Source organism: Scatophagus argus, chromosome 1 (genome assembly GCF_020382885.2).
Source record: "Scatophagus argus isolate fScaArg1 chromosome 1, fScaArg1.pri, whole genome shotgun sequence".
NCBI lineage: Eukaryota > Metazoa > Chordata > Actinopteri > Scatophagidae > Scatophagus > Scatophagus argus.
In genome coordinates this window covers 24,576,429-24,603,454 of record NC_058493.1, presented here as the reverse complement: position 1 = coordinate 24,603,454, position 27,026 = coordinate 24,576,429, and the positions used below count along the sequence as shown (strand labels likewise).

At 43.5% G+C, this 27,026-nt stretch overlaps 2 protein-coding genes across 7 annotated transcripts; both read left to right on the top strand.

The window, feature by feature from the left end:
- The first annotated feature begins 281 nt into the window (after nt 1-281).
- LOC124061779 (RNA-binding protein, mRNA-processing factor 2a) lies at nt 282-12,354 on the top strand. Of its 4 annotated transcripts, none has more exons than XM_046394006.1 (9): nt 282-422; nt 589-841; nt 3,431-3,508; nt 4,859-4,897; nt 5,184-5,246; nt 6,310-6,460; nt 7,473-7,636; nt 9,437-9,509; nt 11,234-11,289. In XM_046394006.1, the coding sequence occupies exons 1-8, from the start codon at nt 367-369 to the stop codon at nt 9,500-9,502; spliced, it is 870 nt and encodes a 289-aa protein (XP_046249962.1). In that variant the 5' UTR covers nt 282-366; the 3' UTR covers nt 9,503-9,509; nt 11,234-11,289. The 4 variants fall into 4 exon arrangements, with proteins under 4 accessions (XP_046249962.1, XP_046249971.1, XP_046249988.1 ...); XM_046394015.1 differs by having other exon boundaries at nt 7,473-7,621; nt 11,234-11,288; XM_046394032.1 differs by lacking the exon at nt 9,437-9,509 and having other exon boundaries at nt 7,473-7,621; nt 11,234-12,354.
- Nucleotides 12,355-16,239: 3,885 nt separating this feature from the next.
- cpeb1b (cytoplasmic polyadenylation element binding protein 1b) lies at nt 16,240-26,453 on the top strand. Of its 3 annotated transcripts, none has more exons than XM_046393971.1 (12): nt 16,240-16,399; nt 16,651-16,771; nt 19,052-19,273; nt 20,742-20,971; nt 21,201-21,456; nt 21,546-21,659; nt 22,115-22,219; nt 22,750-22,886; nt 23,043-23,241; nt 23,650-23,744; nt 24,092-24,172; nt 24,984-26,453. In XM_046393971.1, the coding sequence occupies exons 1-12, from the start codon at nt 16,385-16,387 to the stop codon at nt 25,092-25,094; spliced, it is 1,686 nt and encodes a 561-aa protein (XP_046249927.1). In that variant the 5' UTR covers nt 16,240-16,384; the 3' UTR covers nt 25,095-26,453. The 3 variants fall into 3 exon arrangements, with proteins under 3 accessions (XP_046249927.1, XP_046249920.1, XP_046249914.1); XM_046393964.1 differs by having other exon boundaries at nt 16,651-16,822; nt 22,115-22,204; XM_046393958.1 differs by having other exon boundaries at nt 16,651-16,822.
- The last annotated feature ends 573 nt before the right edge of the window (nt 26,454-27,026 follow it).

Below are 27,026 nucleotides of genomic sequence, written 5' to 3'. Positions count from 1 at the left end.
AATACCTGAAAATAAAACACAATAACAACAACAATAATAATAATTTTCATTCTAAACTAATATAAAGCGCAGAGGTTCGGGGTAAGTTACCATTGGCTCTCCGGGTCCCATAGAAACCATGATGTGGTGGCCGAGGGGCCGGGTCTTCCTGCAACAGCTGAGGCGGATCTGCAGCTTGATTACGGCTCACAGCGGACTCCAACATAATTGATGACCTAATTGAAAAGCAGGAGGAGGTGGAGGAGGAGGTGGATGAGAGAGAGAGAGAGAGAGACCGACAGAGAGAGAGAGAGAGAGAGAGAGAGAGAGAGAGAGAGAGGGTGGAGGGCTTCGCTCACGGACAGGAGGAGAGAGAGACGCGCTCCAATGAGAAAAGTTTACTTGTTCTTCCTCCGCACAATCCCGCAGCTGAGGGCATTGATGTGAGCGCAGAGGCTCTCTTGTCTTTTTTTTACGCGCACTTCTTTCCCCCCCATCTTTCACCCTCACACACGGAGCACAAATCCACCTTCTCACCTTTAGTTTAGCGCGCCTGTGTTTCTTTTCTTCCCTCCCTTCCTCCCGTTTATGAATGATTCTCTCTCGCAGTACTGCTTCTAAGTTACCCACGGATACCTCGCCGTCCTCGTCTGCACGACCTCACCTCGGCACATCTTCTCTCCTCAAGTTCAAGCGCCACCAGGACTTTCACTGCAGCTTCAGACGCACTTGGGGGAAATACCACTCGGCGAAGAGAGACTTGATACTTTGTGCAGCAGCGGGAGCAGCCACCGAGGAGACCGTCAACATGAGTCTCAAAGCTGACGCAGAGCCGAATAACAACGTTTCCATCGAGGAGGAGGTGAGTTTTTGCAAAGTTTTTTCCCCCTCTCTCTCTGTCCGCTGCATGGGACTTTGACCGGCTGACAGTCTAATAAAGTTGTGTGTGTGGTCACGCATTCAGAGTTTTCTAAGCTGCCTTTTTTCCGCCCTGCATTGATGTGCTGCTGCAGCTCGTAAGGAAGCGAAGAAGGCGCACTTTAAAAGGAAACGACTTCCAGGGACGGCAGTTCAGGAGTAGTTCAAAAATATTTTCTTCAACATGCGTTTATTTATACTTTCTCAAAGCTTGGAGTGGCGTCTCATTATTTTACGGGGTGAAATATGTCTCAGTAGCTAATTAGAATAGGCGCTAAAACGAACCAATTAACCGTAATGATAACCGTAATTGCCGCCTTTACTTCAGGCGAAGACCTGCAAGTTGCCTAAAACCTTGAGGCTTTGAGTTGGCTTCAAGTGTAGATCGGAAAAGCAGTAATCGTAATGCAAAGGGTGAAAAGAAGAAGACGTGGGTAAAATCGGCGCACGTCTGAATTGGGGGGGAAACAGGAAAAAGTCTCAGTATCGCAGAATATTTTCCCAGCTTGTTTCTCTCTCAGCATCCACAGTTTACTGCACTGATATTAGCTGCGTTTGTTTGCCTTCAGGTGCCAAACAAAGTAAGATGCGTCACACAAACGCTGCATGTCTGTAATCTCAGTATCCCCACTGGGTTTGTGAAGAGGATCCAAGTCCTCGTGAAACTGACACCTGAAGTTAACTAAATTAAAACTGTTAACGTGATATCCTTATTTGCAATTTGAAGGTCTTTATGTTTAAAAAAAAAAAAATCCGTAACGTGAGTATTTAAATCAATGCAGTAATTGAATTATCTCAAATGATCCCTGATGACTTTTTTTTTTTTTTTTTTTTAGGGCTGCCACTTTGTGTGGCCAGCTGTGTTTCCTCTTTAATGGCTCCTTATGAGTAGACACTGAGGGGGAGCGCTGGGCCTTTTGTTGGTCCTCCTTTGTTCCCATTATCTTACAACAAAGCCACATGAGGCCACTTGACTTTTCTTAGCCTAATTTGCGCTTGTATTTTTCTTCTCCTTACAATGAAGGGCAAAGATTACACAAACAAACCAGGCATTTGTTTAGAAGCCATAACGCCTGTTAAATCATCTTGTCATACTGCTTGTTTTTTTTTTTATTCCTCTAGAAATTCACCTAAATATATAAAATCACATTTTATTAAAAAACGATAAGGTGCCTGGACTTCAGCACACTGGCAGACCTGGAGCCGCTCAGTCAGCGAGAAGCCGATGGACACGTGAAAACGTCTCCGTTGAGTTTGTGTCCAGCTGGGCCGGCCTTGAATATCTGTATGTGCTGACTTGTAAAGGGCTGAGAATTGCTGCTGTGCGGCACCTGAAAAATGCCGGAGGGCCGGCGGGGTTGGGGCCGCGGGTCAGAGGAAGGAAATGGTGTCACGCTGTGCGCTGTTGTCCAGTGCTGTTCGCCTGGCAGCCCCATTGTACTGAGGGCCTCCCCACCGGCTGGGAACTAATGGGCCTCGCACAGCACACTTTGTTTCCCCGGCCACACTGATCTGTACGCAGCTTCAGTTTTAAATGTCTTTTCGGGGACCTTGAAGGGGATCCAGGGGTCCCCGCCGGTTGAGAAACATCTTCTATGCTTGTAGCATGTCGGAGGAGTGACAGGATGTAGCAAATTTTTAATCATCCACACACAACAGTTCGGATCTGATCAGACAAATCTTGAGAGATCATTTTGAAATGAGCGTTTCATCAAGTTGTCATCTGTCGGCCCATGACAAGAGCTTAAAACGGTGGTTCCCAACCCAGCCAAGGGGTCGCTTGATGAATCTGAGCGGTCATGAGATGGTTAAAGGGATAGTAAAGCAGCAAGACGTATTTCTGCTTGTGCAAATTTCTGATGTTGGTGCTTCATTACGTAGTGGATAATTTTAGCAATTTTTAGACTTCTAACTTATTCAAATGAAGCACAGAGGGAACTATCCCTCTTTGGTTGAACTGTTCACCACCTCTAGACATCCAATCTACAGGGTCAGGGTTTGCAAGAAGATGTGGTTTTAAAGGGTCAACAGCCAGTGAGGTTTTGAACCTGTGACTCAAAGTTCTAATTTCCTGCTGCTCCTGAACATACAGAATAAAACCTGATTGAGCAGCTCAGTTTCTGGGTTCATCAGAATGTAGAAAACGTTTGTGAGCACCTGACCAACGAGACAATAGACTCATGACTCTGTTCATATGTCCGACACGAGCCACAAAGTCTTTTTGTCGCACGCGATCCTTTTCATCTCGGCTTCATAAAATAAAATCTGTTTACTGTTTGTTCCCTTTCTCGTATTCCAGGACTTGATGGCCATGAGTTTACAGGATGTACAGATTTGTTCAAAGTTCCACTAAATCCATAAGTGTTATTTGTCAGTGAGGAATGAGAGATGTTGGTCAGACATTTTTATACATATTTTTTATATATATGTTTAGTGCAGCTCGCTACGCTGCTCTTTCTTGAACAAAGACGCCAAATAAAAATATGGGTAAGGCAGTTTTTCTTTTTTCTTTTTGTTTTTTTGTTTTTTGCAGGTGCGAACGCTGTTTGTCAGTGGTCTGCCAGTCGACATCAAACCACGGGAACTTTACCTTCTCTTCAGACCTTTTAAGGTAAGCTGACATGTTTCTAAGAAAGGCGGGTGTTTGTGTTTCCCACATTTTGAAGCAAGTTTTGTAATTTCATTTAGAGTATAAATGTAACGGATTCTCACCTTTTTTCCTGGAGTGGAAAAAAAACAAAGAAGGAAAAAAAAGCAAAGGTAGCTGCAGTTTGCCATGTCCTGGAAAAGACTCATGGAAAGTGTTTCTCAGATGAAATATCTTTTTAAGACCTTTTGATTAAAGTGTTGAGGAAGCCACCTATTTTTACTGTCAGTCGCATTTGATGCTTCAACTCACACAGGAAGTTTATCAGTGCTCCTTTTTTACAGTTGAATCACACAGTCCCCCTGTTAATGGAAGTCCACATATTTGCATATATGGAAATGAGGCCACATCATTGTTTGTCCATTGCTCTGTCTTTTGACCGGGCTCCAGTTCCATAAACACCCCTCCCACCCGTGTCCTATCTAACTAAATTGGAAGTGGTATCCCTCGCACATGGATGATCTTGAGGAATGTGTAAATGAGTAGCCCTCGCGATTGGCCAACCAACCCTCTCCGTGACCCAGCTCGCCCACCGTGTAGGGAGATTTTTATTTCCTCTTGTAACATGCAGGGATTGTGAAACCACTGAAATGTTTTCTTAAGTCATTGTGACACTTGCCTTTTGCTTCTGCAGTAGGCAAACACAGCAGTGTGTGTGCGTGTGTGCAAATTTGATTCATTCAGGTTAAGCAAAAATAAAACCTTTTTTTTCCCTTTACAAGATGTTTGCAGTAGAAACGTTTTGATATCGACTGTATTCTACTCATTTTTAACCTTGCTGAAGCTAAATCTGGTTTGGATTGTTGGTAAGGATTTATCACAGCCAGTCAAAGTTGTTTAATTTTCCATGGCTGTAAATCAGGATCAGGAGAGATCCCATCTATCAGTGCTCTGGTCAGACAAAATTCCCCTTCCTTTCTCAGGAATTTGCTCATGCTTTAACCAACCCTTGTGCTGTTTTTTCCTTTTTTAACTTGGTTTAAAACCCAGTGGCTTTATTGGGAAGTCATGCTTAATCTCTGCGTAAACGAGGGCAAAAGAGAACCCTCACATATGTGGTAAAACATAAGCTTTCCTCTGTTAAACCAAACACGGTCTTCATTTCTTATGTTAAAATGAATGGTGTCTGTACCGAAAGCTGCCTCACTTTACCTTAACAAATGTAAGTAAAACACTGTCGCAGAAGGATCCGTGATGGCCTCAGAGCGAAGGTGCACACAGGCAGGTTACGCCTGATAACAGCCAGACGTGTTCATGCCTGACTTCCTGCATGTGACTCCTTGGTGGATAATTGGCTATCTTTCTTCCCCGCAGGGTTATGAAGGGTCACTGATTAAGTTAACATCAAAACAGGTGAGATGCCTTCAGGTGGTGGAGGGAACTGCTTTAATACTACACTATAATACCGAGCAAATGGATGAGTGGTGTTTAGCTGAAGATTAGATTTAACAAAAAAAAAGAAAAAAAGAATAAAGATTCTTCTTTTGCTGATGTAATTGACAGGATTTTCTTCCACTGAATGAATATTATGAAACTAACAAATCTGAGTAAGTGATATTTGACAGAAATGCGTTTATGTTAAGATGCTCCTCCACTGAGGTCCGTTGTCACAGTGTGTTTCTTCCCTTTTACCTTCCAGCCTGTCGGGTTTGTAACCTTTGACAGTCGGTCTGGAGCTGAAGCTGCGAAAAATGCACTAAATGTAAGCATTGCCTTGGTTTTTATTGATTGATTTCCTCTCATTCAGTCTGTTCTGTTTTGATTTCCCCTTTGATTTTTTTTTTTTTTTTTTTTAAATCTAAATCTCCCTTTTTAATATATGTTTCTTTGTCTTTCTTAGATTTGTTCTAACCTTTTGCTTAAGTCTAAAGAAGAAATGATTGGGAGTATAAAACATCTTTCCCTTGAAACTGCTCAAAGCCAACCCATGTTGTCTTTTATAATTCAATGGCAGGGTCATATTTGGAATGAGGCCAGAATCCCGTAGCCTTACGGTAGTTTACTTTGACCTTGATACACATCCCTTCTTAGTCTGGCATAGCTTTCCTCATTTTGCATATCACTGCTTTACTGTAATACTCGTTCTATAGCCACATGTGTAGTGTTATTTGGACACATCTTCAGTAGTGTAACCTCTTATGTTGTCACCCAGTAGCCCACATTGGCAGTATCTAACACTTCTCTCTCATAGCCTAGCCTTCCTTATGAGCATCACCTGTTAGACACACCAGCAGTCACACACAGACACACACACATACACACACACACCAAAATACTACTCACCTGCATGTGGGCACAACGCTTAGGGCACAAGAACACACGCAGGGTTAAACCACCTGAAAGGAATTACACTCAAAAGTCTCTCCATCGGCCCCTTTTCCTCGTCTCCGTCTCCTCTTGGCTCGTGCGACTGGGTGAACGCCTCCGCCTTCAGTTGCCTGTGCTCTTGATTTTGCCATGAGGAAAACGAGATGCAAGCATGTTGAAATATTTCGGGAGCGTATCCTTTGGTCTCCCACGAGCAGTCTTAGTTCAGCGAAAGAAGTGTGGTGGAGACGGGTGCATTGGAACATCCCACATGAGGACAGACTGTGTTTAGCTCAGGGGAAGCTTGAAGGATACATCCTGAGTATTGAAACATGGCTTCAGGAAAGGAGGCCACGTGAGACGGCTGAGCTACAGCCCCTCAAACTCAGCCCACCTCCCTTACGATACGATGTCCCCCTCCTCCTCCTCCTCCTCCCCTCCTCCGTCTCTTCCCCCAGGGTATCCGTTTTGACCCCGAAAGTCCCCAGACCCTGCGCTTAGAGTTTGCTAAAGCCAACACGAAGATGGCAAAGAGTAAGCTGATGGCCACACCGAACCCCACAAATATCCACCCTGCTCTAGGAGCACACTTCATTGCACGGGACCCATGTAAGTTGTACGGCTGCACCACTCTAGGCTCTCTCATCCACTCTCACTTTGGCAATGCCAGTACTCAACTGCCCTTGTTTACCCTCTTTTTGTAAAATCTGTGTGAGGATATTGTGGCATTAAAGTCAAATGGGCAGGGGGTTAAAAACGGTGTCTAACAAATTAAGGACTAACTCACCTCCACATGCATGTGTCATCTTGACTCTTAAGGCAGCCGCTTTGCTTCTGTCCAGCTGGAAAATACCACTCTCACAGGGTTTAGTCAGCAGTTGTGTCTCTGCTCTCTTTTGCCTAAACACCTGCTGGATTCATTAGTTTTGCAGAGGAGATGGTTGACAACAGCGGTAAGCTGCATTCAGACCAGATTCTGCCTGTTGTGGTGTACTGTGACAAGAAGCCAGAGGGGACAGGAAACGGCGTGCGTAGGGCTGTAAACAAACTGAGGGAACTAAAACCGCCAAGATTGTAAAGTGTTTTTAAACACTTTAATGTTGTTAATGTCTGTCTCTGTTCTTGCACTCGCCGCTGCCAAACACCATCCTGTCTTGTGGCTTTCACTGTGCAGTTGTGAGAATATAATGAGGATATGCTAAATGAGATGTCGGTTCCACCCACTCTGAATCGGACTGGACTCTGGAAAGCCTTGCGGTGTGCAAATCCGATCAGATTGAACTTTGTGTGAGTGGAAAGAAGCTGGTCAGTCGGCAATCGGAAGCGAATGTGTCCCACTCGTTTCACGTCGAAATGAATGAAGGCAAAATCTGGTCTGACTGCATCTGCAGGCACATGTTTTTATGGTGACAGTACCAGCTATTACTACATTAAGATTCAGCACTGGTCAGTAGTGAACCTCTAAGCCACATTATGATGACACAAAATGGGGACAAAACATTTTTGCAGCATGTTTTGTTTTATTTCAAATTTTTAAGCTTGTGTGCTGATTGGTGTAAACGTGCATGTTCAAGGGTAGGTCAGTCAGCCTTTTGTTTTCTCCCACCCCGCACTTCTCCAGATGATCTGACAGGGGCAGCACTGATCCCAGCATCTCCGGATGCCTGGACTCCTTATCCCCTGTATACCACGGAGCTGACCCCAGGCCTCCCTCACGCAGCCTTCACTTACCCGGCAGCCGCTGCTGCCGCTGCAGCCCTCCACGCCCAGGTGAGGGACCAACCGGTGTGTGTTTCTCTTCTATTTTTTTTCCCCTTGTACACTATCATCAAATACACGTTCAGTGTTCATGGCATGATGTGTGTAGAAGTTGCAGTGTGCAAAGTTGAGGGGGGGGGGGGGTGAAATCCTAAAACAAAGGAGATGATTAATGATGCACCGCTGCAGTCTCAAACTGCATAATATGCAGTATTAAAAGCAGAACTTCAGACTCTTGAAATGGTCGTAGTGGTCCTCTGAGGTATGAACAACACAAAAACTTGTTGAAGCCAAGCCACATATCAAATCTTAAAGTTGTTGTTGGCTGTACACTTTGTGCCCAGTCTTAATGTTATGAAACAGGGGGGTCAATAGAAGTTAAAAGCCATGAGTCATATTGCAATAGGAGGATTTGTCACCTTGAAATGGAAAATATCTTGACTCATCTGCTATCGCTGGAAGTGACGTGTGCATTCTTTGATGTAGTGTAAACTTACAATATACTTAACTTAAATCCCTCTTTGTGCTTGTCATCTGGCTTTTTTTGGCTCATGGCTTCCTTTCTCTGGATGAGTCTCAGTCATGGAGGTATATATCTTTCCTCTAATGGAGCTCCATGTGTCACTGTCTCGTCAGTGTCAGCTGGAGTTTAAAAGGTTCTCTTGCTGATAAAATACTCATGTTTTGGTCTGCAAGATAGAGGGAGTATACAGTACAGAGAAATAACAAAACTGAGCCTTAAGATGGAGCTTAAGCCCAACTAAGACTTGATGCCCGGTTTGCATTTAGACTGCAGCTGTGCTTTAAGTGGTAATGAGCCCTTCATTTAATTGTAACACACTGACAGTGTTTCAGTCTGAAAACAATTTAAAATATTTCTGTAATCATGTCATAATCATGTCTTTTGACAATGTGAGTGAACGACTCGGGGCAGGAAAGGGTGTACAAAGTGTTTACATCGTAAGCTAATATCAGCTTAAATGCTACAGCACTTGTGCTGTGGGCAGGGCTGTTGGTAACAATAGCAATGGAAAATATTTCTCTCATTGGGTCATTTAAAGTTCATTGTGATCCAACTTCCTCCCGCAATGTTGGAGCACAGAGGAGTGCTACGCTGCAAAGCAGGCAGCTATTACTTCAGCCATTTTGTCGGGCACAGGAGGCACAGGAATGTAAGGTATTTGCTTGGAGAAACTGTCAGACCTGATGGCCTTCTCCGGAGGTGCCAAGTTGCTGTCCACGTTCCTGTTGGAACATAAGATCCCTGTGTAGCCACAAAAAGGGGAGAAAAGCCTTTTTAATTGCAATCTGATGAAAGATCCATAAAATGCCCTGACTTCTCTTCCCGCTGATATTCGCCCTGTAACTTCTGACTGTGTAACACTGCGACGTAACGACCGCATGTTTCTAAGCACCTGTTGATAACCCCCTGAATGTCTTGCGCTGTTTGGCCCTGTGTCGTGGCCTCTGTCCTGTTTAACTCGGAGTGTAGAAATGCCTCATTCTGCCACGTTTCAGTCACAGGTATGGAAAGGGTAGAAGCATACCAGCTCTTACCCTGTGGAAATGTTTAGCGCATGGAGAGGTTCAACTCTCCACATTTCCGTGCCTGTTAATTACTCAAGGACTATTGTCCTCAATGAGCAGCTACATGACCCACATTCCCATGGCCTCGGTGACCAGGGCTTAAAGGGACAGTCCTCCTAAACCTGTTTGTCAAAAGTAAATTTCAGAGTGTGTTAATTGACGAAATCTGCAAAATTGAGAATTGAAGGACTGAAGCCTGGTTTTGGTCTGGTGTACATGACTATGTTTGTGTTTCTTTAGATGCGCTGGTACCCTACTCCCTCTGAGACTTCCCAGCCTGGATGGAAGTCCCGGCAGTTTTGTTAGATATTTAGTGAGTAACCTTTGGTCCAACAGTGTTTTGAGAATTGCCAACCCCCACCCACTATGTTCTTTATCATGCAAACTCAAGCCTGCATGATGACACAAACACAATGTTTGAGTGAAAACTGCAGAATGTGTCAACATAAATGGAAAAAGCCCCAAAACTGATTTGGCATTAAAGGATGCAGATGGTGAGATTAGCTTTTTATTGTCAATAAATCCCAAAACCAACTGTGTGTTAGTCCAGCTGTCAACATTAGCACTCAGCCCCAAGTCCATTTCTTCCTAATAGAGACGTAAACCTTTTGAAAACTGCTATGAATGTTTTTTTTTTTTTTTTAAACTTGATGGTCACTGTAGTTTTTGTCCAACATGTCACAGGAGTAAAGTGTGCATAAGATGTGGATGAATATTAATGTTGTGCTCACGTGAGTGTTTGCAGCAGTGGGATGGTGTGTGTGGGGATTCACGCAGCCTAAACTACAGTACGTGTCTTCATGGTAGTGAAGGAACGTGTCCCCAGCACTGTGGCCCGTTTGTTTGTATTTAATAGTTTTTGGACAACAGTTGAGCTCTGTGGCACAGAAGAATAAGCTGTCAGTCTTTGGCTGTGCAGTTGATTCGTCATTCGTCTTTGGCTTTTGGCATCATGAGATTTGTAATGAGAAGAAAAATAATCACCAGACTTATCGTTTTGAGCTGGTGAATTTTATTCCTCTGTGACAATAGTTGTTTGAAAACTATTGAGTGTTTCATTATGATTTTTATATATTTATAAATCGATTCTTTAGACAACAATGCATTTGCTGATAGTGCAAAGTCTGCCACAACGCGGATTTGACTGAGTTCATTGGCCTGCGATCAGTAGAAGACGATAACGTGCCCAACGCAGCCAGTCACAGAGGAAATCGCCACCTCTTCTCTGCCTTTGGCTGTAAGAGAAACACAACACATGAATAACTGTAGTAACTGTAACTGGTTAAGTGCATTAAAGTTTACTTGATGTTGGTTAATTGACTAAAACATCACTTTAAAACGTTAAACATATGGATTCCAAAAGTATTTCTGCACTTTTTATTCCCTTAGAGGGGAGTAGAGATCCTTACCTGCCTGGTGCTCGCGATGTTTGAATGTTTAGGAAGAAGGCGACGAAGACACGCTTCGAGAATTTCAAAATAAAGACGTGCCTTGAAGATGAGGCTATGGATCTGTGTTTTGGCTTTGCGTCCATCGTATTGGATCCGTGATAACTGAATCGATATATTGATCAAGTCAGGATCGTTCCGGCCCTATTAAAACCCATCTCTTAGCCTCACTGTTGACCTGGATGACATGTTTGCTCGTTATGTTAAAGACGGGAACCACATTTTTGGATCAGTTCCACATTCAGCATCCCCCTGACGTGAAATGCTTATTGGCACACCAAAGGTGTATTAATCCACAGCTAAATAGTTCCAACAAACTCACTATTTATGTCTGAAACTATTTGTAGCCTTTTTTTTTTATGATTTTCATCTTCATTGGGAACAAATTGGTTTGAGGCTGAGAGCTGCTGATGTGCTGGGGAAGTCAAACTGTTGGACTAGTACATGGTTGTTGTTTTTTTTTTTTTTTTTTTGGGCTTTTTAGGCATTTTTGACAATAAGAAGACTAAAGAAATAAGAGTTTTTTAAATTTTTATTTTTTTTTTTTACTGATATGTTTGGACTGACTCTTGTTTTCTGTTTTCTTCAGGCCTCTGGAAACCACACCTTTGTCCAACTGAAGTGAGGTTTGCCAAGTCTTCATTAATTTAATCAGGTTTATTTAATGGACAAATGTGCATTACTATAAACAAACAGTATTTATATCTCCTCCCGATTGTCTCTGGGGGGACTTTGAAGTGAAACCATCTTGCTGTCGACAATCTGAGCTTATCCTTGGCAACTATTGCGGTACCATCTTAGCACTTCAAAAAAAAATAAATAAAACTAAAAAAAAAAAAAAAAAAAACCTCTTGCAAAGCCTGGCCAAACGCCATGGGTCATAATTGCTGAGGAAAATTGCTGAATTGAAGTTACCGTTGTTAAGCTAGTCTTTCCATGGGTTGCCGCTGCTCCTGGGAGGTTTAGAAGCGTTAAGAGTCATTGCATGTTAGTCTTTTTGGCATGAATTTAGAACGCTGAGTTCTGTGTATCCTAATTTTCATAGTGTTTGTGTTGCCTCTTTACCTTGGCCTAGACAGCGAAATATTTTGTTTTCCTGTAGAACCTCGGTCTTACCTCTGTGAAAGCTAGGCTGTTGTGTAAATGGCTTATCTCGCATGGACCTTGTGAATGCATCCCTACGTTCTATGACAACCCCAGTCCCTATGATCATATCAGTGTCTGTCATTATTTGAGCAAAAGAAAGTACAAATATTTTTGTACTTTTTGCGTAATGTATATTTATGCATTTTTATGCAACTAAATAATGAACCTGTATAAGTTGGATGTTTAGTCGTCTCTTGTGTTTTTGGTGTTACTTTTTGATCCTATAATCCTGTTGATGTAGTTTTAAAGAGGAAAAAAGTGCAATTTGTTTAAAGGGGAAGTGGGTATCTGTCAAAAATGGTGTTCCGAACGTGGCTTGTGCCATTCTGCTAAAATGAGATTGCTGTAAAACGATCTTTCAGAATGTGAAACTGGACTACAAACGTAAAGGGTTGCTTTTTTGGGGGGGTGGGGGGGTTGGGAGGCCATTTTGAAATGGGAAGCAGGATTAGAGCGATGGAGGAATTTAGTTTGTGGTTTAGAACATGTTTGTCTTTGTATCTGCTGTGCATAAGATGTAAAAGAAAAAAATTTCCCATCTTATGAATAAAAGAAGTGAATGCACTCCTGTTTGGGCATCTGTCATTTATCGCTGTGGCGAGTCGCCGGCCAACAAACACTCTGACACTGTATGCTAACGCCAAGAATTGAACTCGTGGACATCAGATGTCGACATCAATAATTCATGGCAACTTTTCATTTGTAATGCACCATTGCATTAGTGTCTCTTTGCATCATGTGTGGAGCTGACCTCCACGCTCTGCCCTCATAAGCTGGTAAGATGCTCTGCTCAACCAACCGTGACGGCTCCTCGAGGGACCCTTAAGTGACTGCTCTCGGTACGACCAGCTGCCTAATCGTAGTGGTGATGGTGCTGCTGGTTCACTGTAAACATTTGTCCATATTGTGCCAATTAATTTATGGTATATGCAGGTTTTGTGTTGCACCACATGTTTCCTTTTTCAACATTTGATACAACACCCAATGTCCGCTCCATCTGTGTGGCATATTATGCTCCTTAAATTTAAAGTGGGGTGTCCACTAAGTTGATGTTGTAGCCTTAATATTTTTTAATACTTTGATTTCTGTACTTCTATCATTTGACTAATTATCAAAAGCAAAACTTTTTTCTTGAACCTTTTCTGTTTCCTGTTTTTCTGAAGTCAGAATTCATATCATTGTAGACTGACCATATTTGTATTTGAAACCAGAGCTCTGAGAAAGTGATGGACATTTTCACACATTTTTCTTGACTAAACAACTTATAAAGTCATCCAGAGATTAATTGTAAGTGTAATTGAGAACCGATCATTCAAATGTTGAGTTAAAACCAATGTAAACAACACTGTTCAGAAGATATTTTTGAGAATCAGCCACTTGCCCTTTGTGGGGAAAAACGGGTCATTTCACATCACTTTCTCAGAATATTTGGATTGACATGAAATCAATAGAGTGTGAAGATGGGGACGCTACGAATTGGAAGCCAGAATGTTTGCTTTTCTCTGCAGTTTTCATTTGCAGATACAAGCTGTATGCCAGGATCAGATAAACTTGTACTATCCCTTCTGTTGCTGAGAGTATTCAATATCTTTTGTTCTTTTTAATGGTCTAAACAAGAACAATGTGAGGTATGCCACATTCTGTGGAAAACACAATTTCAATAGACTTTTGTATTTATTCTCGGGCAGCAGTGGATCATTGGGATTCAAAGATCAAAAACATTTTCCACTGCGAAGTGAAAGCACTTCCATAAAGTAAATCAGTAGTTGATTTAAAGGTTAGAGGGGAAAAAAAAGAGTACCTGTTTTATGTAAAATGTTGGCATTTCTGTAAGAAACAGGAAAATGCGAGGAACCCCCCTCACAACATGTACGTGATTGCTTCGTGTGTAAACAGAACATTGTAAATTCATCACAACTGATGTGGTTACACTTTTAGAAAAACAGCACGGTGTGAATATGAAGAGCTGAAGAAGAGTAAACAGCTTCTTTTGGTTCAGCAATAACTCAGCAGGAAGCGCAATCGAAGGGGCCTGGTGGTTTTATTTATTGACGGACTTTGTCGCCCCCTACTGGCCCAACGTCCACACGACCAGTTTGAGAAAGCGAGCTGACCCGTCGTGGAAATTAAGAGCATCTACTGTCCAGGTAAAAATGTCTTTTTTTTTTCTTTTTCTTTTTTTGCTCTCAAAAACCCCAAGGACTCAGCTAGATGAAATATGCATTTTAACATTTGAATCAAACAAGTCCTCACACAGCAAAGAAGTAAAGACTAAATTAAATGTGCATTCCTGTTCACAGCACATAATTCTGTAAAGCGGCAAATATATCTGTATATACCATAGTGACATGTTTGTAATTTACATTTTTCCAGTTTTCTAACCAACACTGAGCCTTATCAGTTCAAAGTGGAACCAGCAATGCCTGAACAGGTATCTTTAAACTGACTTGATGGGATGGGACTTCATTTTAAGGTCCTTTTGTAATTCAGTACATTTATGTGGTGCAAAGTACTGGAAGGTTGTCCCAGTATTTATCTGTAGGGGCTCAAGTATGAACCTGGGCTCTTAACTGATGTAAAGAGATGTGATATATTGAGGTAACTTTACACGATATTTGTGTAGAGTCCTTTTAATTTATTGTTTTGGTTGTGCGCTTTATTTATTAATTCTGAATATTATTAAGAATTGAAGGTTTATTGCTCTTGGTGCTCTCAATGCTACTATGTTATCATTGTAAAATGTGGAATAAAATGGTCTGTACAAAGAGAATAATATTGTTTATGGCATTAAGTGTATCATCCAACAGAAGTAGTTACTGTGACTCTCACTTTTCTGAAACAACATGCAAACTGCAGCTAAGAAAGTTGTAGTCCAGCATTGTTAATCTGTTCATAACAGCCATTTTAAGTAAACCCATTTTTAATGTGGACACATTTGATTTCTAATTTAAAAGATCTAGCCAAACAGAATCAGAATTCCTTTATTTATCTCAGAGGGGAAATTCAGAATCAGAATCAGAATCAGAATTCCTTTATTAATCCCTGGAGGGAAATTCTTGTTTCTACAGACCATTGCACATGCAGTATTCCCGACCAAGAAAGGAGAAAAGTGCAGAGTATAAAAATAGGATAAACAAAAACTAAAATTTCAAGTACAGGTATTTACAAAAAACTGTATTCAAAATTTTTAAGTAAATTTAAAAATACAGGTATGTACAATGTGTAAAAGTAGCCAATATGTACATTGTATATATACAGTGAGTGTGTCCGTCACAGTGCTGAGTTTAACAGTTTGATGGCGACAGGCAGGAATGATTTCCTGTGTCGCTCTGTGGTGCATCGTGGCAGTATGAGTCTGTTGCTGAACGAGCTCCTGTAGCTGATCAGCACATTGTGGAGAGGGTGAGAGGGAAAGTCCAGTATAGTTCTTATTTTGGACAACATCCTCCTCTCAGACACCACCGTCAGAGAGTCCAGTTCCTCTCCCACAACATGGCTGGCCTTCTTAATGATTCTGTTGAGTCTGTTAGTGTCCCTCACCCTCAGGCAGCTGCCCCAGCAGGCAACGGCATATGTGATGGCACTGGACACCACCGACTCGTAGAACATCCTCAGCATCGTCCTGCAGATGTTGAAGGACCTCAGCCGCCTCAGAAAGTAGAGGCGACTCTGGCCCTTTCTGTAGACCATGTCCACGTTCTTGCATTCTTTCAAACTCTTTCAATTTCAAACAGGGATGCTGTTGTCCTGTTGTGACGTGTTGGTATTTCAAAAATAAAAAATGTATAAAAATAAGTGATAAAAATACACTATACTAAAAGCATTGGGACACATGATCATGACACCAACAGGAACTTAAATGACATCTCATTCTGAACACACAGACAGCTTTGCAGCTCTAACAGCTTCCACTCTTCTGTGAAGGCTTTCCACAACATGTTGGAGTGTTTCTGTGGGAATTTGTGCCCATTCATGCAGTAGAGCATTTGTGAGGTCACACACTGATGTTGGGCCAAAAGGCCTGGCTCACAATCTCCGTTCCAGTTCATCCCAAAGGTGTTGGATGGGGTTGAGGTCAGGACTGTCTGTGGGCCAGTCAAGTTCTTCCACACCAAACTCATCCAACCATGTCTTTATGGAGCTTTGCTTTGTGCACTGGGCCACAGTCATGCTGGAATAGAAAAGGGCCTTCAACAAACTGTTGCCACAAAGTTGGAAGCATAGCATTGTCCAAAATGTCTTGGTGTGCTGAAGCATTAAGATTTCCCTTCACTGGAAGTCAGGGGCCGAGCCCAAACCCTGGAAAGTTCCATAAAGAGGTGTGTCTGGATACTTTTGTCCACACAGTATGTATCTCTTTCAAATCATAATCTCTGTTGACACGTGATTTTTATTTTTTTTATTCTTTTTCGCCGTCTGCTCTTTGATGTGGAGCACGTGAACAGGCCGAAGCCCCTCGCGCCGCAGTCATTCGTCGAGCACACGTTCACCACATTCAGACTAATTAGCTGGCTAGCAGACTTCATAAATATGACCTTTGGTGGCAGGCAGCGGTTGTTATTGAGGAGCTTGTCTTAGGTTGTCAGTGTGCGTCATGGCGTTTTCCCTGGTGAGTGTCAAACCAAGTGAAACTGCTGAGTTGAATTAGCTTTGGAGGGGCCACGCTATCGCTTGTCTTTCGGTGTGCCGTGAAACTGCCACCGACGTGTCCGGCTCAACTTTTAATTCCTACCCAAAATAACGCGCCAAAAATGTTCAATAACGGCCTAAAAAAATCGATTTTCGTTTGTGTCGACCCTGAGCTTCACTCTTAGCATGACTGCAGGGTCATCACCCCTGTCCTCTGGCTTCCTCCTGCAGAGAAACGATCCCCACAGGCCGGACAGCCCGGACTCCGAGTCCCCGGCCCTGTCCACCTGCAGCAACGCCGACATCTTCCGCAGGATGAACACCATGCTGGGCAACGCTCTGGATTTCACCGGTGTGTGTACCACACCCAACAACACCAAGGGAAAGCCAGACATGTTATGTGGTAAAGTCTCATTCATGTTTCACTCCGAGGCAGGTGGCTGCAAAACCAGACAACAAAAGATTCACGCGTGGTTGCACTGACACTGCTTAGAAGTGCTGAGATGAATCCAGGTCAAATGCTTCCGTTAAATCTCACCCCTTCCAGCAGGCTTAAAGCATAAAGTTTGTATTAAGTTTAATTATTTGGGTCCTTCTCTTAATCATTTAACATATTGTATATCTCTACATATCAAGGACTGAAAGCAGTTTGAAGGCCAAACTCTAAGCTGTTGGTCCAGGTGTAGTTAGTTATGTTCTAATCGGTTAATGAAATGTCAGAAAAGTGACAAAGCTCCCAAAGCGTCTTTCCAGAAGTCATCTTCCATCGACATTTTCAAATTCCTGGTTTGGTCTGACCAAGAATCCAAACGCCAGAGAGATTTAATCCATGCTGATGGGTAAAACTGAGGACTGTGTATCATCTGCTCATTCAGTTGTTTCATCCACATTCAATTCCTGCGAGAAACCGAAATCTGATCTGAATGAATCATGCGATCGCTCGGTTTCACTCAGTGTTTGGCTTTTTATTTTCCCCTTGACGAAGGTCGAATCGATTATTCGGTTATCAAAATTGTTTGCAATTTTATTTTTCTGTTTACCTGACTTATCGATCAATTGGTCAAACGTTTCAGCTCCCGCAGCCAACACATCATCAGTGTGTTGGGTCAGATGACACACGAATGAGCCTGAAAATGAAAAGCCTGAACGCAGAGGACGTGACCTCGGTGTCCTCGCCGTGGCTGCAGCCCATAGACTGATGTTGGGTTGTCCTGCTGCTAAAAGGACCCTTAATGTAATTTAAAAAAAAATCCACACTTGTTTTTATTTAAGGTGAAAAGTTGAATCCCCTTCACAGGACGAGCTCCTCTAACTTTGTCAGCCAGAGTTTCCATCTGTTAAAACCTCGTTCACCTTGTCATTAGCATTCGGCTGCCAGTAGCTGATTCATGCTGCATTGCTGGTCTGCAGCATTGCAGCACTTTGAAGTGTTTCTTTTTTTTAAACCACAAGTGAGATTTGCCAAGATTTAGGCTGAGTACGGTGCCTTGTGTCCTTTTCCTTTAATGTGCTTGAGGCATATTCACACTTGTGACTCGCAGCCTCGATGGGTATGATTATGTAAAAGTTATAAGTTTCACTCATCTTGACATGAGCAGCTATGTCCTGTAGGTTTGAAGTGATATTAAAAGTGAATTGTATCTTGATGCAAACTGAGCTAAACTTCTGCTGCGGCCTCTCCGCCTCGCCGCTCCAGCTTGGTGTTGCTGAATCAGGGCTGTAGCTGACAGCTGGATGCTTTCCAGACTCGGAGAGGGAAGGGAGGAGCTGGTGGTGCAGTTCGCTCCGTCCTCAACATCTGATCAGTCAGCTGCTTCTGCTACAGCAAGGCTCTGCGTGTCGTTCTCTTCGCCGTGCGTTTGTGTGCAAAAAATACACCAACAAACGTCAACGACGGTTATTTAAATCCAGTTTTCCGCTTGATTATTGAGCATCCTCAAGTCTGAAGTTCTTTTTTTAAATCGAGTCTGCTGAGTCATTCGCTCCCTTCTCCCATGCTGCCTCCCACCCTGCCACTGTAGCTCTGCCCCTCGCCTCCCCCTCCCTCCTCTCTGTCAGCTCGCCCAGGAAACAAGGCTAGACACAGAATAAGCAGCAGCAGCAGCAGCAGCGGTGGTGGTGGCGGCGGCTGTCTTCCCAACCACTCAGACGTGCTGTGCCTACCGGAGAGGGGAGTGCTTCTATCAACAAGCCAATAGCTTCGACAGGAATTTTTCATTACAGCTGTTAGGCAAGGAAGCAGGGAGGTGGGGGTGGAGGGGCGGGGGTGGGGGTGGTGGAGCTGATGTCATTAGCAGGGGTGTGCGAGTGCATCAGCAGCCATGTCACATGCTGCTAGGTGGGTCAGTGATGCGGACGGAGATGCATGGCAGTTTCACCGAGCGCAGAGGCAGCAGGTTAGCTCCCCCGTCAGCCAGGGCAGGGGGAGATATGGTGATGAGGGAAGTTTTTGTTTTCTCTGCTTTAAAATGGGATTCCTCTTCGCAGAGACGGACCTGTGTGACCAAGCTCTCTGAGCCCTTTCCTATGTAGCACAGACTGAAACAACAGTTCTCTTTATCTGTCTAACATTTCCTCTCCCCTCTCTCTCTCTCTTTTTCTGTATCTCTGAACTGGATCTTGGATCAAAAAGAGTCGGAGCTGGCTGCGGTGGGCAGCAGGAGGATGCTCTTTCCCAACTGCGGCGGCATGCCCGGCTCCGAGGAGATACCTTCATCCAGGGGCCCACCGGGTGTCACAGACCTGGGCCTGGGCCTCCAGTCTCTCCGGCTGTCCGGATGGGACAGACCCTGGAGCAGCCAGGAGACGGACACGCGCACCTCCCCCTCCCAGGTTCAGACCAGCTCACCTTCCAGTAAGTACCAGATCTTTTGTTGACTTGAATTAAAATTAGCAATGTCATTAAAACCAGTAGTTTGGTCCGGTGTTATATGTCACATAATGTCACGGTGGGAGGTGGTATTTGTTTTCCCCCAAGAGCTCATTAGCTCTTTCATGACTCCTCTTTTTATTTTAACGCTCAGTCGACATCTTGACATCTGCGAGGCTGTGTGCTTTGGTTTGTGTAGCTCTCATTTCTGTTAAAATATGTGACGGTCGGTCATTAACGGCAGTCCTGTGTGGGAGAACAGGCTGTATCGTCACCAGGGAGGATGATGTAGCACTTTTGCTTTGCTGCATCTCTTGCAATCCTCAGGCACAATAACAGTCCAGTGAAGCTACTTTTCTTAAAACCTATAGGCTGTAAATCATTTTTCTAAAAAATTTTTACTTTTTCTAAATACAGTAGTACAGTGTATAACCTGTTGATCAAACTGATGTCCGGATGTTTTTCAGGCAGAGTGTGTAAATGTGGTAAGAATACGGACCAGAAAAGAGAATTCGGTTCAACTTGGCTGCTTTAACATGCGTTTAACATAAAGATGTAAATGGTGACGTTCGGGCTGCCAGACAGCTGAGATGAACATCTGTCTTTAGAAAGGTACCCATGACTTGTCGTGACCCATTTGTAGAGCTACAGTGTTATTCCTGCACGTCCAAAACGGCCGGGCATAACTTCATTTAGAGCTTTCTAAACTGGGCCCACAACAAAGTGGGACAGAGCTTTGAATGCTGCCTACAGCTGAATAATCCCCTCAGAGCCTCATGTTCGCTGTCGGAGGCCACACACTACATATCTGTCACAGTTACCAGCTGACCCACTTTGTTATCAAGAGGAAGGAAGACGCTGGTTTAATATGCGAGACGCTGCTGCTTAGCAGTCGCTGGACTTTGTTTGGGAAAGGTATCACATGTACTGACCTCTGGTGATTGTGCTAAAGGAAAAGGTGTGTATCATCTGAGATTGTGTTTCAGATTAGTAGCAGCAGAGATATAAAACATCAATGTAAAATTGAAAATGCTTTGAGCATCGATGCCTCAGGTTGCATTGGCTTGCTGAAGACAAGCCAGCTTGCACATCAGGTGTCCTCTTCTACATACAAATTTTGGAAACTTGAGTTTGCTTGCAGCCTTTCACTCAGGTCTGCAGATTCAGCACACAAACCCAATTTGCTTATCCAGTTGCAAAACAGATTCCCTAAATGGGCAAAGAAAGATACAAATTTTAGAAAGCAATTCAGCTTGCCTCCTGACGAATCGATATGGTGCTTTAAATTCAGCACAAATGTCTGTTTGTTTTTTGTTTAATCATCCTGTTGCAAAATGGATGTCAAACAACAAGGAGTAATCTTGCCATGACTGCTTGTACAGGTCGCCATGGAAATGGTTGTCAATGTCAAGACTGTAAATAATGATGGTAATAATCCTTCTCCACCCCCCAGTGTTGGGTATACTGAACAGTCCCTTCAGTAGCATCCTTGGGAAGCCCCCAGGCTACCTCCCCCCTGAGTCTATGAGCATGACTGCTGACTTCTTGGAGAAGTTCCCCAGCATGGCTCGCATGGCAAACCGTCTAGACTCGAGCTCCTTTTTGGACTCTCGCTCCAGCAGTCCTGAAGACTCGGAGACCAGCGGCTTCAGCTCTGGCTCAGACCACCTCTGTGACATGCTGGTAAGGGTTTGAAAAGAGATCTGTCAGTCCTGTTGCATGTGATCGTTACAGGCCAGGTGAGGAATGTTTGTTTAGACTTACATTACGGGTGGACGATCTGCTAATTTTAGATCACGATCGATCTTGAAGATGCCCACAGTCTAATCCTGGTGTGATTTAGACACGCATAACATAAGCAGTCTCATGTTTCCAGTAAAGCACAGTCATTCACACGTCTTTCTCTCTGCAGTCGACTTTGCGGATTTCCCCTCCCATGCCTTATCTTGCATCGAACATGCAGAAGGATCTTCTGCGACTGGGCTCCCGTCTGGACCCGCAGGACTCCAGCTCACCTCTGACCCCACCATCCAGTGCCAGCCCCGCCTCCTCAGCCATTTCCCGCCGCTGGCGTACCGGCTCTCCGTGGCCTGGTACAGACGTGCTTGACCAGTCGGATGATGCGTTCAGTATTGAGAGGGAGGCCCGCCTGCACAGACAGGCTGCAGGTACGCTTCAGCTGTCACTCACTGCTGTTGTGCCCTCTTTGATTCATAGCTTTGAAGTGAATTTTTGCTTCTTCCTTTATCTGGATCAGCTGTGAATGAGGCCACGTTCACCTGGAGTGGTCAGCTGCCTCCCAGAAACAACAAGGACCCTCTGTACTCCTGCAAGGTATTTCTTGGTGGCGTGCCCTGGGACATCACAGAAGGTAGCTGCTGCCTCTTCTGACTCTGCAGATGTTTGTTTGTATTAATCTCAGTGTGCAGTGAGTGAGCTGTCTTCAAGGGGCTGTGCTCAAATCCGTGCATTCATAATTCTGGCTTAGATATTGTAAGATAACTTTACAGAAAGTTAAACTAAAGTACTACTGGCACTTCAGCATTTTATGTCATTAAAAAAAGTAAACCATAAATGGATGTTCTTGTCTACTCTTAGTGGGGCTGCACCTAATGGTTATAGATCAACTTCTCTTTTTCCATTATTTGGTTAATGTAATTTTTGACCTAAAATAGGATAAGCGTGTGCTCAAATGCTAGTTGATGTTTTGGGTATTTTTGAAGGTTGACGTCCCACAACTTGCACCCTTTTAAAACTGGAAATTTGTCTCTTTAAGGACAAATTGCTGAAGACGTATTCCTAATGTTTTGTCGTCCATTATTTCAGCTGGACTGATCAACACCTTCAGTGGCTACGGCCCTCTGACTGTGGAGTGGCCGGGTAAGGATGGAAAGCACCCTCGCTGTCCTCCCAAAGGTAATGTGGCTAAAGGTAACGACAGGCTGGTAGGCTATTTCCTTTTTTCTTTCCTTCAGGGTATCGGGGTGGCACTGTGGTGAGCACACGGCATGCGGGTGAGTTTGACTGTCAGCCTCGACAGATATGTAGGTTAGGTGATACTTTGGAGTTTAAATGTGGCACAAATCGTGGTGGAAGGTGCAGGGAGTGGATGTGAGAAATGCTCCTCCGTGCATTGGGCCCAAGGTGAAAAGTTATGATTGTTGGGTTTCTGGAATTTCACCACTGATAGTTACAGCGTTAGACAGATCGACACCGATTGCCTGGTCATTTTTGTTTGATTTTTAAAAAATTAAAAAAATGATTTTCATTCCATTAGATGCCTTTTAAAAACTTGTGATGTCATTGTAATCCGTCATCTCTCCAATCAAACTGCTGTGTAATATGACTCGCTTGTTACTGTGATGTTTTGCCAGCTACAGTCTGTTTTTCTTTTTCTTTCCCCTGTATCCTGAAGTATTGTGTGTGTGTGTGTGTGTGTGTGTGTGTGTGTGTGTTTTCAGGATATGTTTATCTGGTGTTTGAGAATGAAAAGTCCGTTCGGGCGTTGCTCCACGCCTGCTCCCAGGACCCGTTTCACCCCGAGGACAACCGGGAGTACTACTTCAAGATGTCCAGCCGCAGAATGCGATGCAAGGATGTGAGTTGAAAATAAAGCGGCACTATGAGAGATTATGCACAGCAGTCGGTATCAACATGAAGGAAAGGACATCTGTTCAAGTGCTGCACTTGAATGCAGACTTATACAATACTAAGTTGTCTTTTATGTGACTCCTGTCTCCCTTTTCTGGAACAGGTGCAGGTGATCCCCTGGGTGATCTCTGACAGTAACTATGTGCGCTGCCCCGCCCAGCGTCTGGACCCCAGTAAGACGGTGTTTGTTGGTGCGCTGCATGGCATGCTGAACGCCGAGGCGTTGGCCAGCATCATGAACGACCTGTTTGGAGGAGTCATGTATGCTGGCATCGACACGGACAAGCACAAGTACCCCATAGGTGAGACTGCAGATTTTTTTGATTTATTTATTTATTTATTTTTTGATGTCAAGATGTCAACTAACAGCAGCACAAACACAAAGTTATCATGAGTCACATTTATAGTATAGTTTATAGTCCTTGTGTTTAGGATTTGTCTTAAATCATCAAAAGTTGTTTGTCTTTAAAATGAAATTTGCATGGATGAAACGTCTTTCAGAAACAGGAAGTCACCTTCACAACAGTTACAGACCGAAATCAGTGGCTTTCGCTGGACTTGCTGTGATCAGTGTGTTCCCTGTTCTCGTGGAGATGGTAGACAGCTGCAGATCGTTTAAGATGCTGACTGTTGAGGACTCGGTCCGACTCGTTTTGAACTCTAATTTATCAAGCAATCAAATGTCTGTTACATAAACATGTTGTGTACAGGCTCTGGACGTGTCACTTTTAACAATCAGCGCAGTTACCTGAAAGCTGTGTGTGCTGCTTTCGTCGAGATCAAAACCCCCAAGTTTACAAAGAAGGTAAGAAGATATTCTGTAACACGGTCTTTGTGCTTTCTGCAGTCAGTAATTCACATTTCTGCTGTTGTGGACTCAGCCTTTTTAGTGACGGTGATTAAATATCTTGGAAACTATGCACAGGGCTCAAGTTTATGCCTTTTTAAATTATAAAAGACAAGTGAAAATCAGAAATTACAAAACTGCTTGTGAAGCACAAATGCACTGAAACCCCAGTTTAAATGAATCTTATTAGTTTGAAAGCCGCTGGTGCTTAATCAGCAGGTTCTTGCTTTGTGGTGGAAGCTTTTTGATAAACTGCTTTTGCATCTCACTTCCTGTGACTGCTTTGTTTTTGTTTTTCCTCTCAGGTCCAGATTGACCCGTACCTGGAAGACTCCATGTGTCAAGTTTGCCTTCGCCAACCTGGGCCTTTCTTCTGCAGAGACCAGGTTAGTGGGACTCTGGTCCAGGTAGTTTGTCTGATCCTTGTCTGGACCAGATTGCATGGACAGAAATTAGTCAGTTGTGGTCCCCTGAGTATGGAAAGTTTTACCCCTCCGCCTGCTAGAATGTCTGCAAAACTCTTTCTATCCTACCGTGAAAATCAGGATGAAGAATCACGTAATGTTTTCAAAAACTCCTGACCGGGCTCATTTGAGCTCGACAAAATGGTCTGCTGTAGGTGAGATGACTTCTATTTTTTATGAAAGGTGAAATGTAAAGTGCTAAAGTTTAGTACATTTCCAATGGATGAAAACTTTTGATCTTGAAATCTCAGACTCATTTCAGAACGTTGTTATTAAGAAACAGTTCTGGTTTATTGTAAGTTTGATCTCTTGTTTAATCGATGTTGTCTGCACAGTAACGTTAACTATTACTCATGAGGTCACTTACGTGTGGGACTTTGACCTACTGCACTTGCCGTAGTTTTGCATGCACAATTTTCTTGCTCAGTGAGGGATTATTAGACATTGGAGTGCACTCGAGTCAGATTTTTACCTCAGAATAAAGAGATTTGGATCTTGTTTTGTTCTGTTTACAATCTGATCGACTGACTGAACATTTTCTGTTTCAGTATTTCAACAGCTAACTTGGTAAATCAGTGGCCAGTGTTTATGAACTAAGACCAGTAGAAGTTTTCATGAACCGGAAACATAACTTAACTAACATAAGTCTGAAATGCATCACAAAGTGTTTTAGCAGCTTCAGACCTGTGAAGGTGGCCCACCGTGTGCTCAGTCGCTGTCTGTTGCCACGCAGGCCTGCTTCAAGTACTACTGCCGCTCTTGCTGGCACTGGCAGCACTCCATGGACATCTTGAGCAACCATCGGCCCCTCATGCGCAACCAGAAGAACAGGGACTCTAGCTAGAGCAGATGGATCCGAACACCCGGAAGGGCCAGAGGAAGAGCCCCTCTCGACGGGGGGGGGCGACGCTGCCCGCCAAGGAGAGCACGTGTGCCGGACGTCCCTCGGTGCGAGGGGCACCGCGGCACTCCACCAGGCACTGGGGATTTCACTGTAGAAAATGTTCACTTTTGCACTTGCTACATTTTGCTGTTGTTCACAGTGGCACTATGCACAGTGACTTTGTTGGGGAGAGACAAGGGGCCCTTCACACTTATGCATTTTCCTAGACTTGTGGCCAGACAGAAATATGGGAGTCAGCCTAAGGTAAAGAAGTGGACGAAAATGCCATTTCTTTTTTTCTTTTTGTTTACATGTGTTGCATAGTGAAGAGCAATCACGCAAGTCTCATTGCCGTTCATTGGCAAATGCCATACAGTGCCTTTAAATTTTTATTTTTTTTCCCCTCTCCTCCTCCCTCCCTCCCCCTACCCCCAGTTGGCATCCGTTTTTCCTGTGCAAGCCAACTGGTGTTTCTTACTTTTGGGAGTTGAATGTTGGGCTTCATTTAACCAGTCGCATTTCAGACATTTTTACGCAGTTTTTTACTAATTTGTACACAAACGGTTTTAAGTCATGACATGGAAATTTTGAACAGAATTCTACCAGGCGGCTGTCTATGGGAGAACCCCCTTTTTTATTTTTCCTTCTCATACATTTTTCTGTGGCTTTTTTTTTTCTTTTTTTTGTTTTTTTTAATTTGCCCTCCCAAATTTCAACTGAATGGGCACAAAATGTTGGACGTACTACTTTAAACTTGCTTTGTTGGTCCGGTTGTATTAAATGTATGTAACAATAGTACTGGATAGTCCATCGACTTTTTTTTCCCCAAGCAACTGATGGACCCTGTTAAGACTAGAGTGAATGAAAGTTGGATTGTACATAGTTTTGATTTTTGCACTTTTTAATTTGCACGTTTGGAGAGGTGGCAGTGGTTTTTAATCACTTTTTGTACATCAGCAGGGGGACACGCCTATGTTAGAACAGCTGCTTGTTCCTGTTGAATGTAAGAACTTCCACTTAGCTGATGATAAATTTAATCAATCCAGAGCTTGAGTAGACCCTAGTAAATGATTCCATGCTTTCTTATCCCATTTTGCCTTCCTGTTCCAGTTGGACATCGATGCATATAATAAGCTGTGTGCCAAAGACGAAGCGTCTTTTCTTTATCCATTGGGTTTGTCATGCTGAGCTTGTTGTCCCTTCAGCCCAGCTGCTTTTTAGAGTTTTGAAAGTCTACCTCATTGTGGTCTGCCAAGTTTGCTGCTACTTACAGTTGTGGAGTATGTTCAGATTGGGCACAATAAAGGTGTTTAAGCATTACTGGAGATGTGTGGAGTTGTTCTTTTGAAACTCCGGTCTCGCTAACATCCACAGGTCGTCGCTGAATCATTTTATGTTAACGCTGTTGTTTGGAATTGGGAAGCTTGTTTTAAATCCTGTGTGACGGCTTCTCTGCAATCTCATTTAGCTCAAAGGGAATCGTGTCCGAGTCATTAGGAATACTAGAGTGTGTTGGCATACGTGCTGCTTTACTAGTCATTGGGTGGTTAGTGAAGGGACTACAGATCTTTTAACGGAGGTTGTACGGATTATTTCAGCCCGACTCTTAACTCCAGAAACGCTGATCATGCAGCTCGATGGTTAATCAGATCTGTGGTAGACCTTCCCCATCAAAGACGAAGCCTGGAGTGAGATATTTCCAAGCTTTATTCGTTTGTAGCCTGCAGGTTCAATCTGTAACGCGGTGAGGTTTCAGGTTATTTCCAGTATTTCTAAACAACTCGATGATTAGTAAACCCGCAGTTGAGTCAAAGATGATCCTGACCTTCATGAGGTTGGGTTCATTAAATGTAACGCTGCTTTATAGTTTCCTGCCAAGGCAAGCTGTCCTTC

Bases quoted from the DNA above. Each gene is read 5' to 3' on its own strand.
- LOC124061779 (XM_046394006.1), top strand. From the start codon at position 367: ATGAGAAAAGTTTACTTGTTCTTCCTCCGCACAATCCCGCAGCTGAGG. The intron at 423-588 runs GTGAGCGCAGAG...TCTCTCTCGCAG, and splicing joins CCGCAGCTGAGGGCATTGAT to TACTGCTTCTAAGTTACCCA. The intron at 6,461-7,472 runs GTAAGTTGTACG...GCACTTCTCCAG, and splicing joins CTTCATTGCACGGGACCCAT to ATGATCTGACAGGGGCAGCA.
- cpeb1b (XM_046393958.1), top strand. The intron at 22,220-22,749 runs GTAACGACAGGC...GTGTGTTTTCAG, and splicing joins CAAAGGTAATGTGGCTAAAG to GATATGTTTATCTGGTGTTT. The intron at 23,745-24,091 runs GTAAGAAGATAT...TTTTCCTCTCAG, and splicing joins CCCCCAAGTTTACAAAGAAG to GTCCAGATTGACCCGTACCT.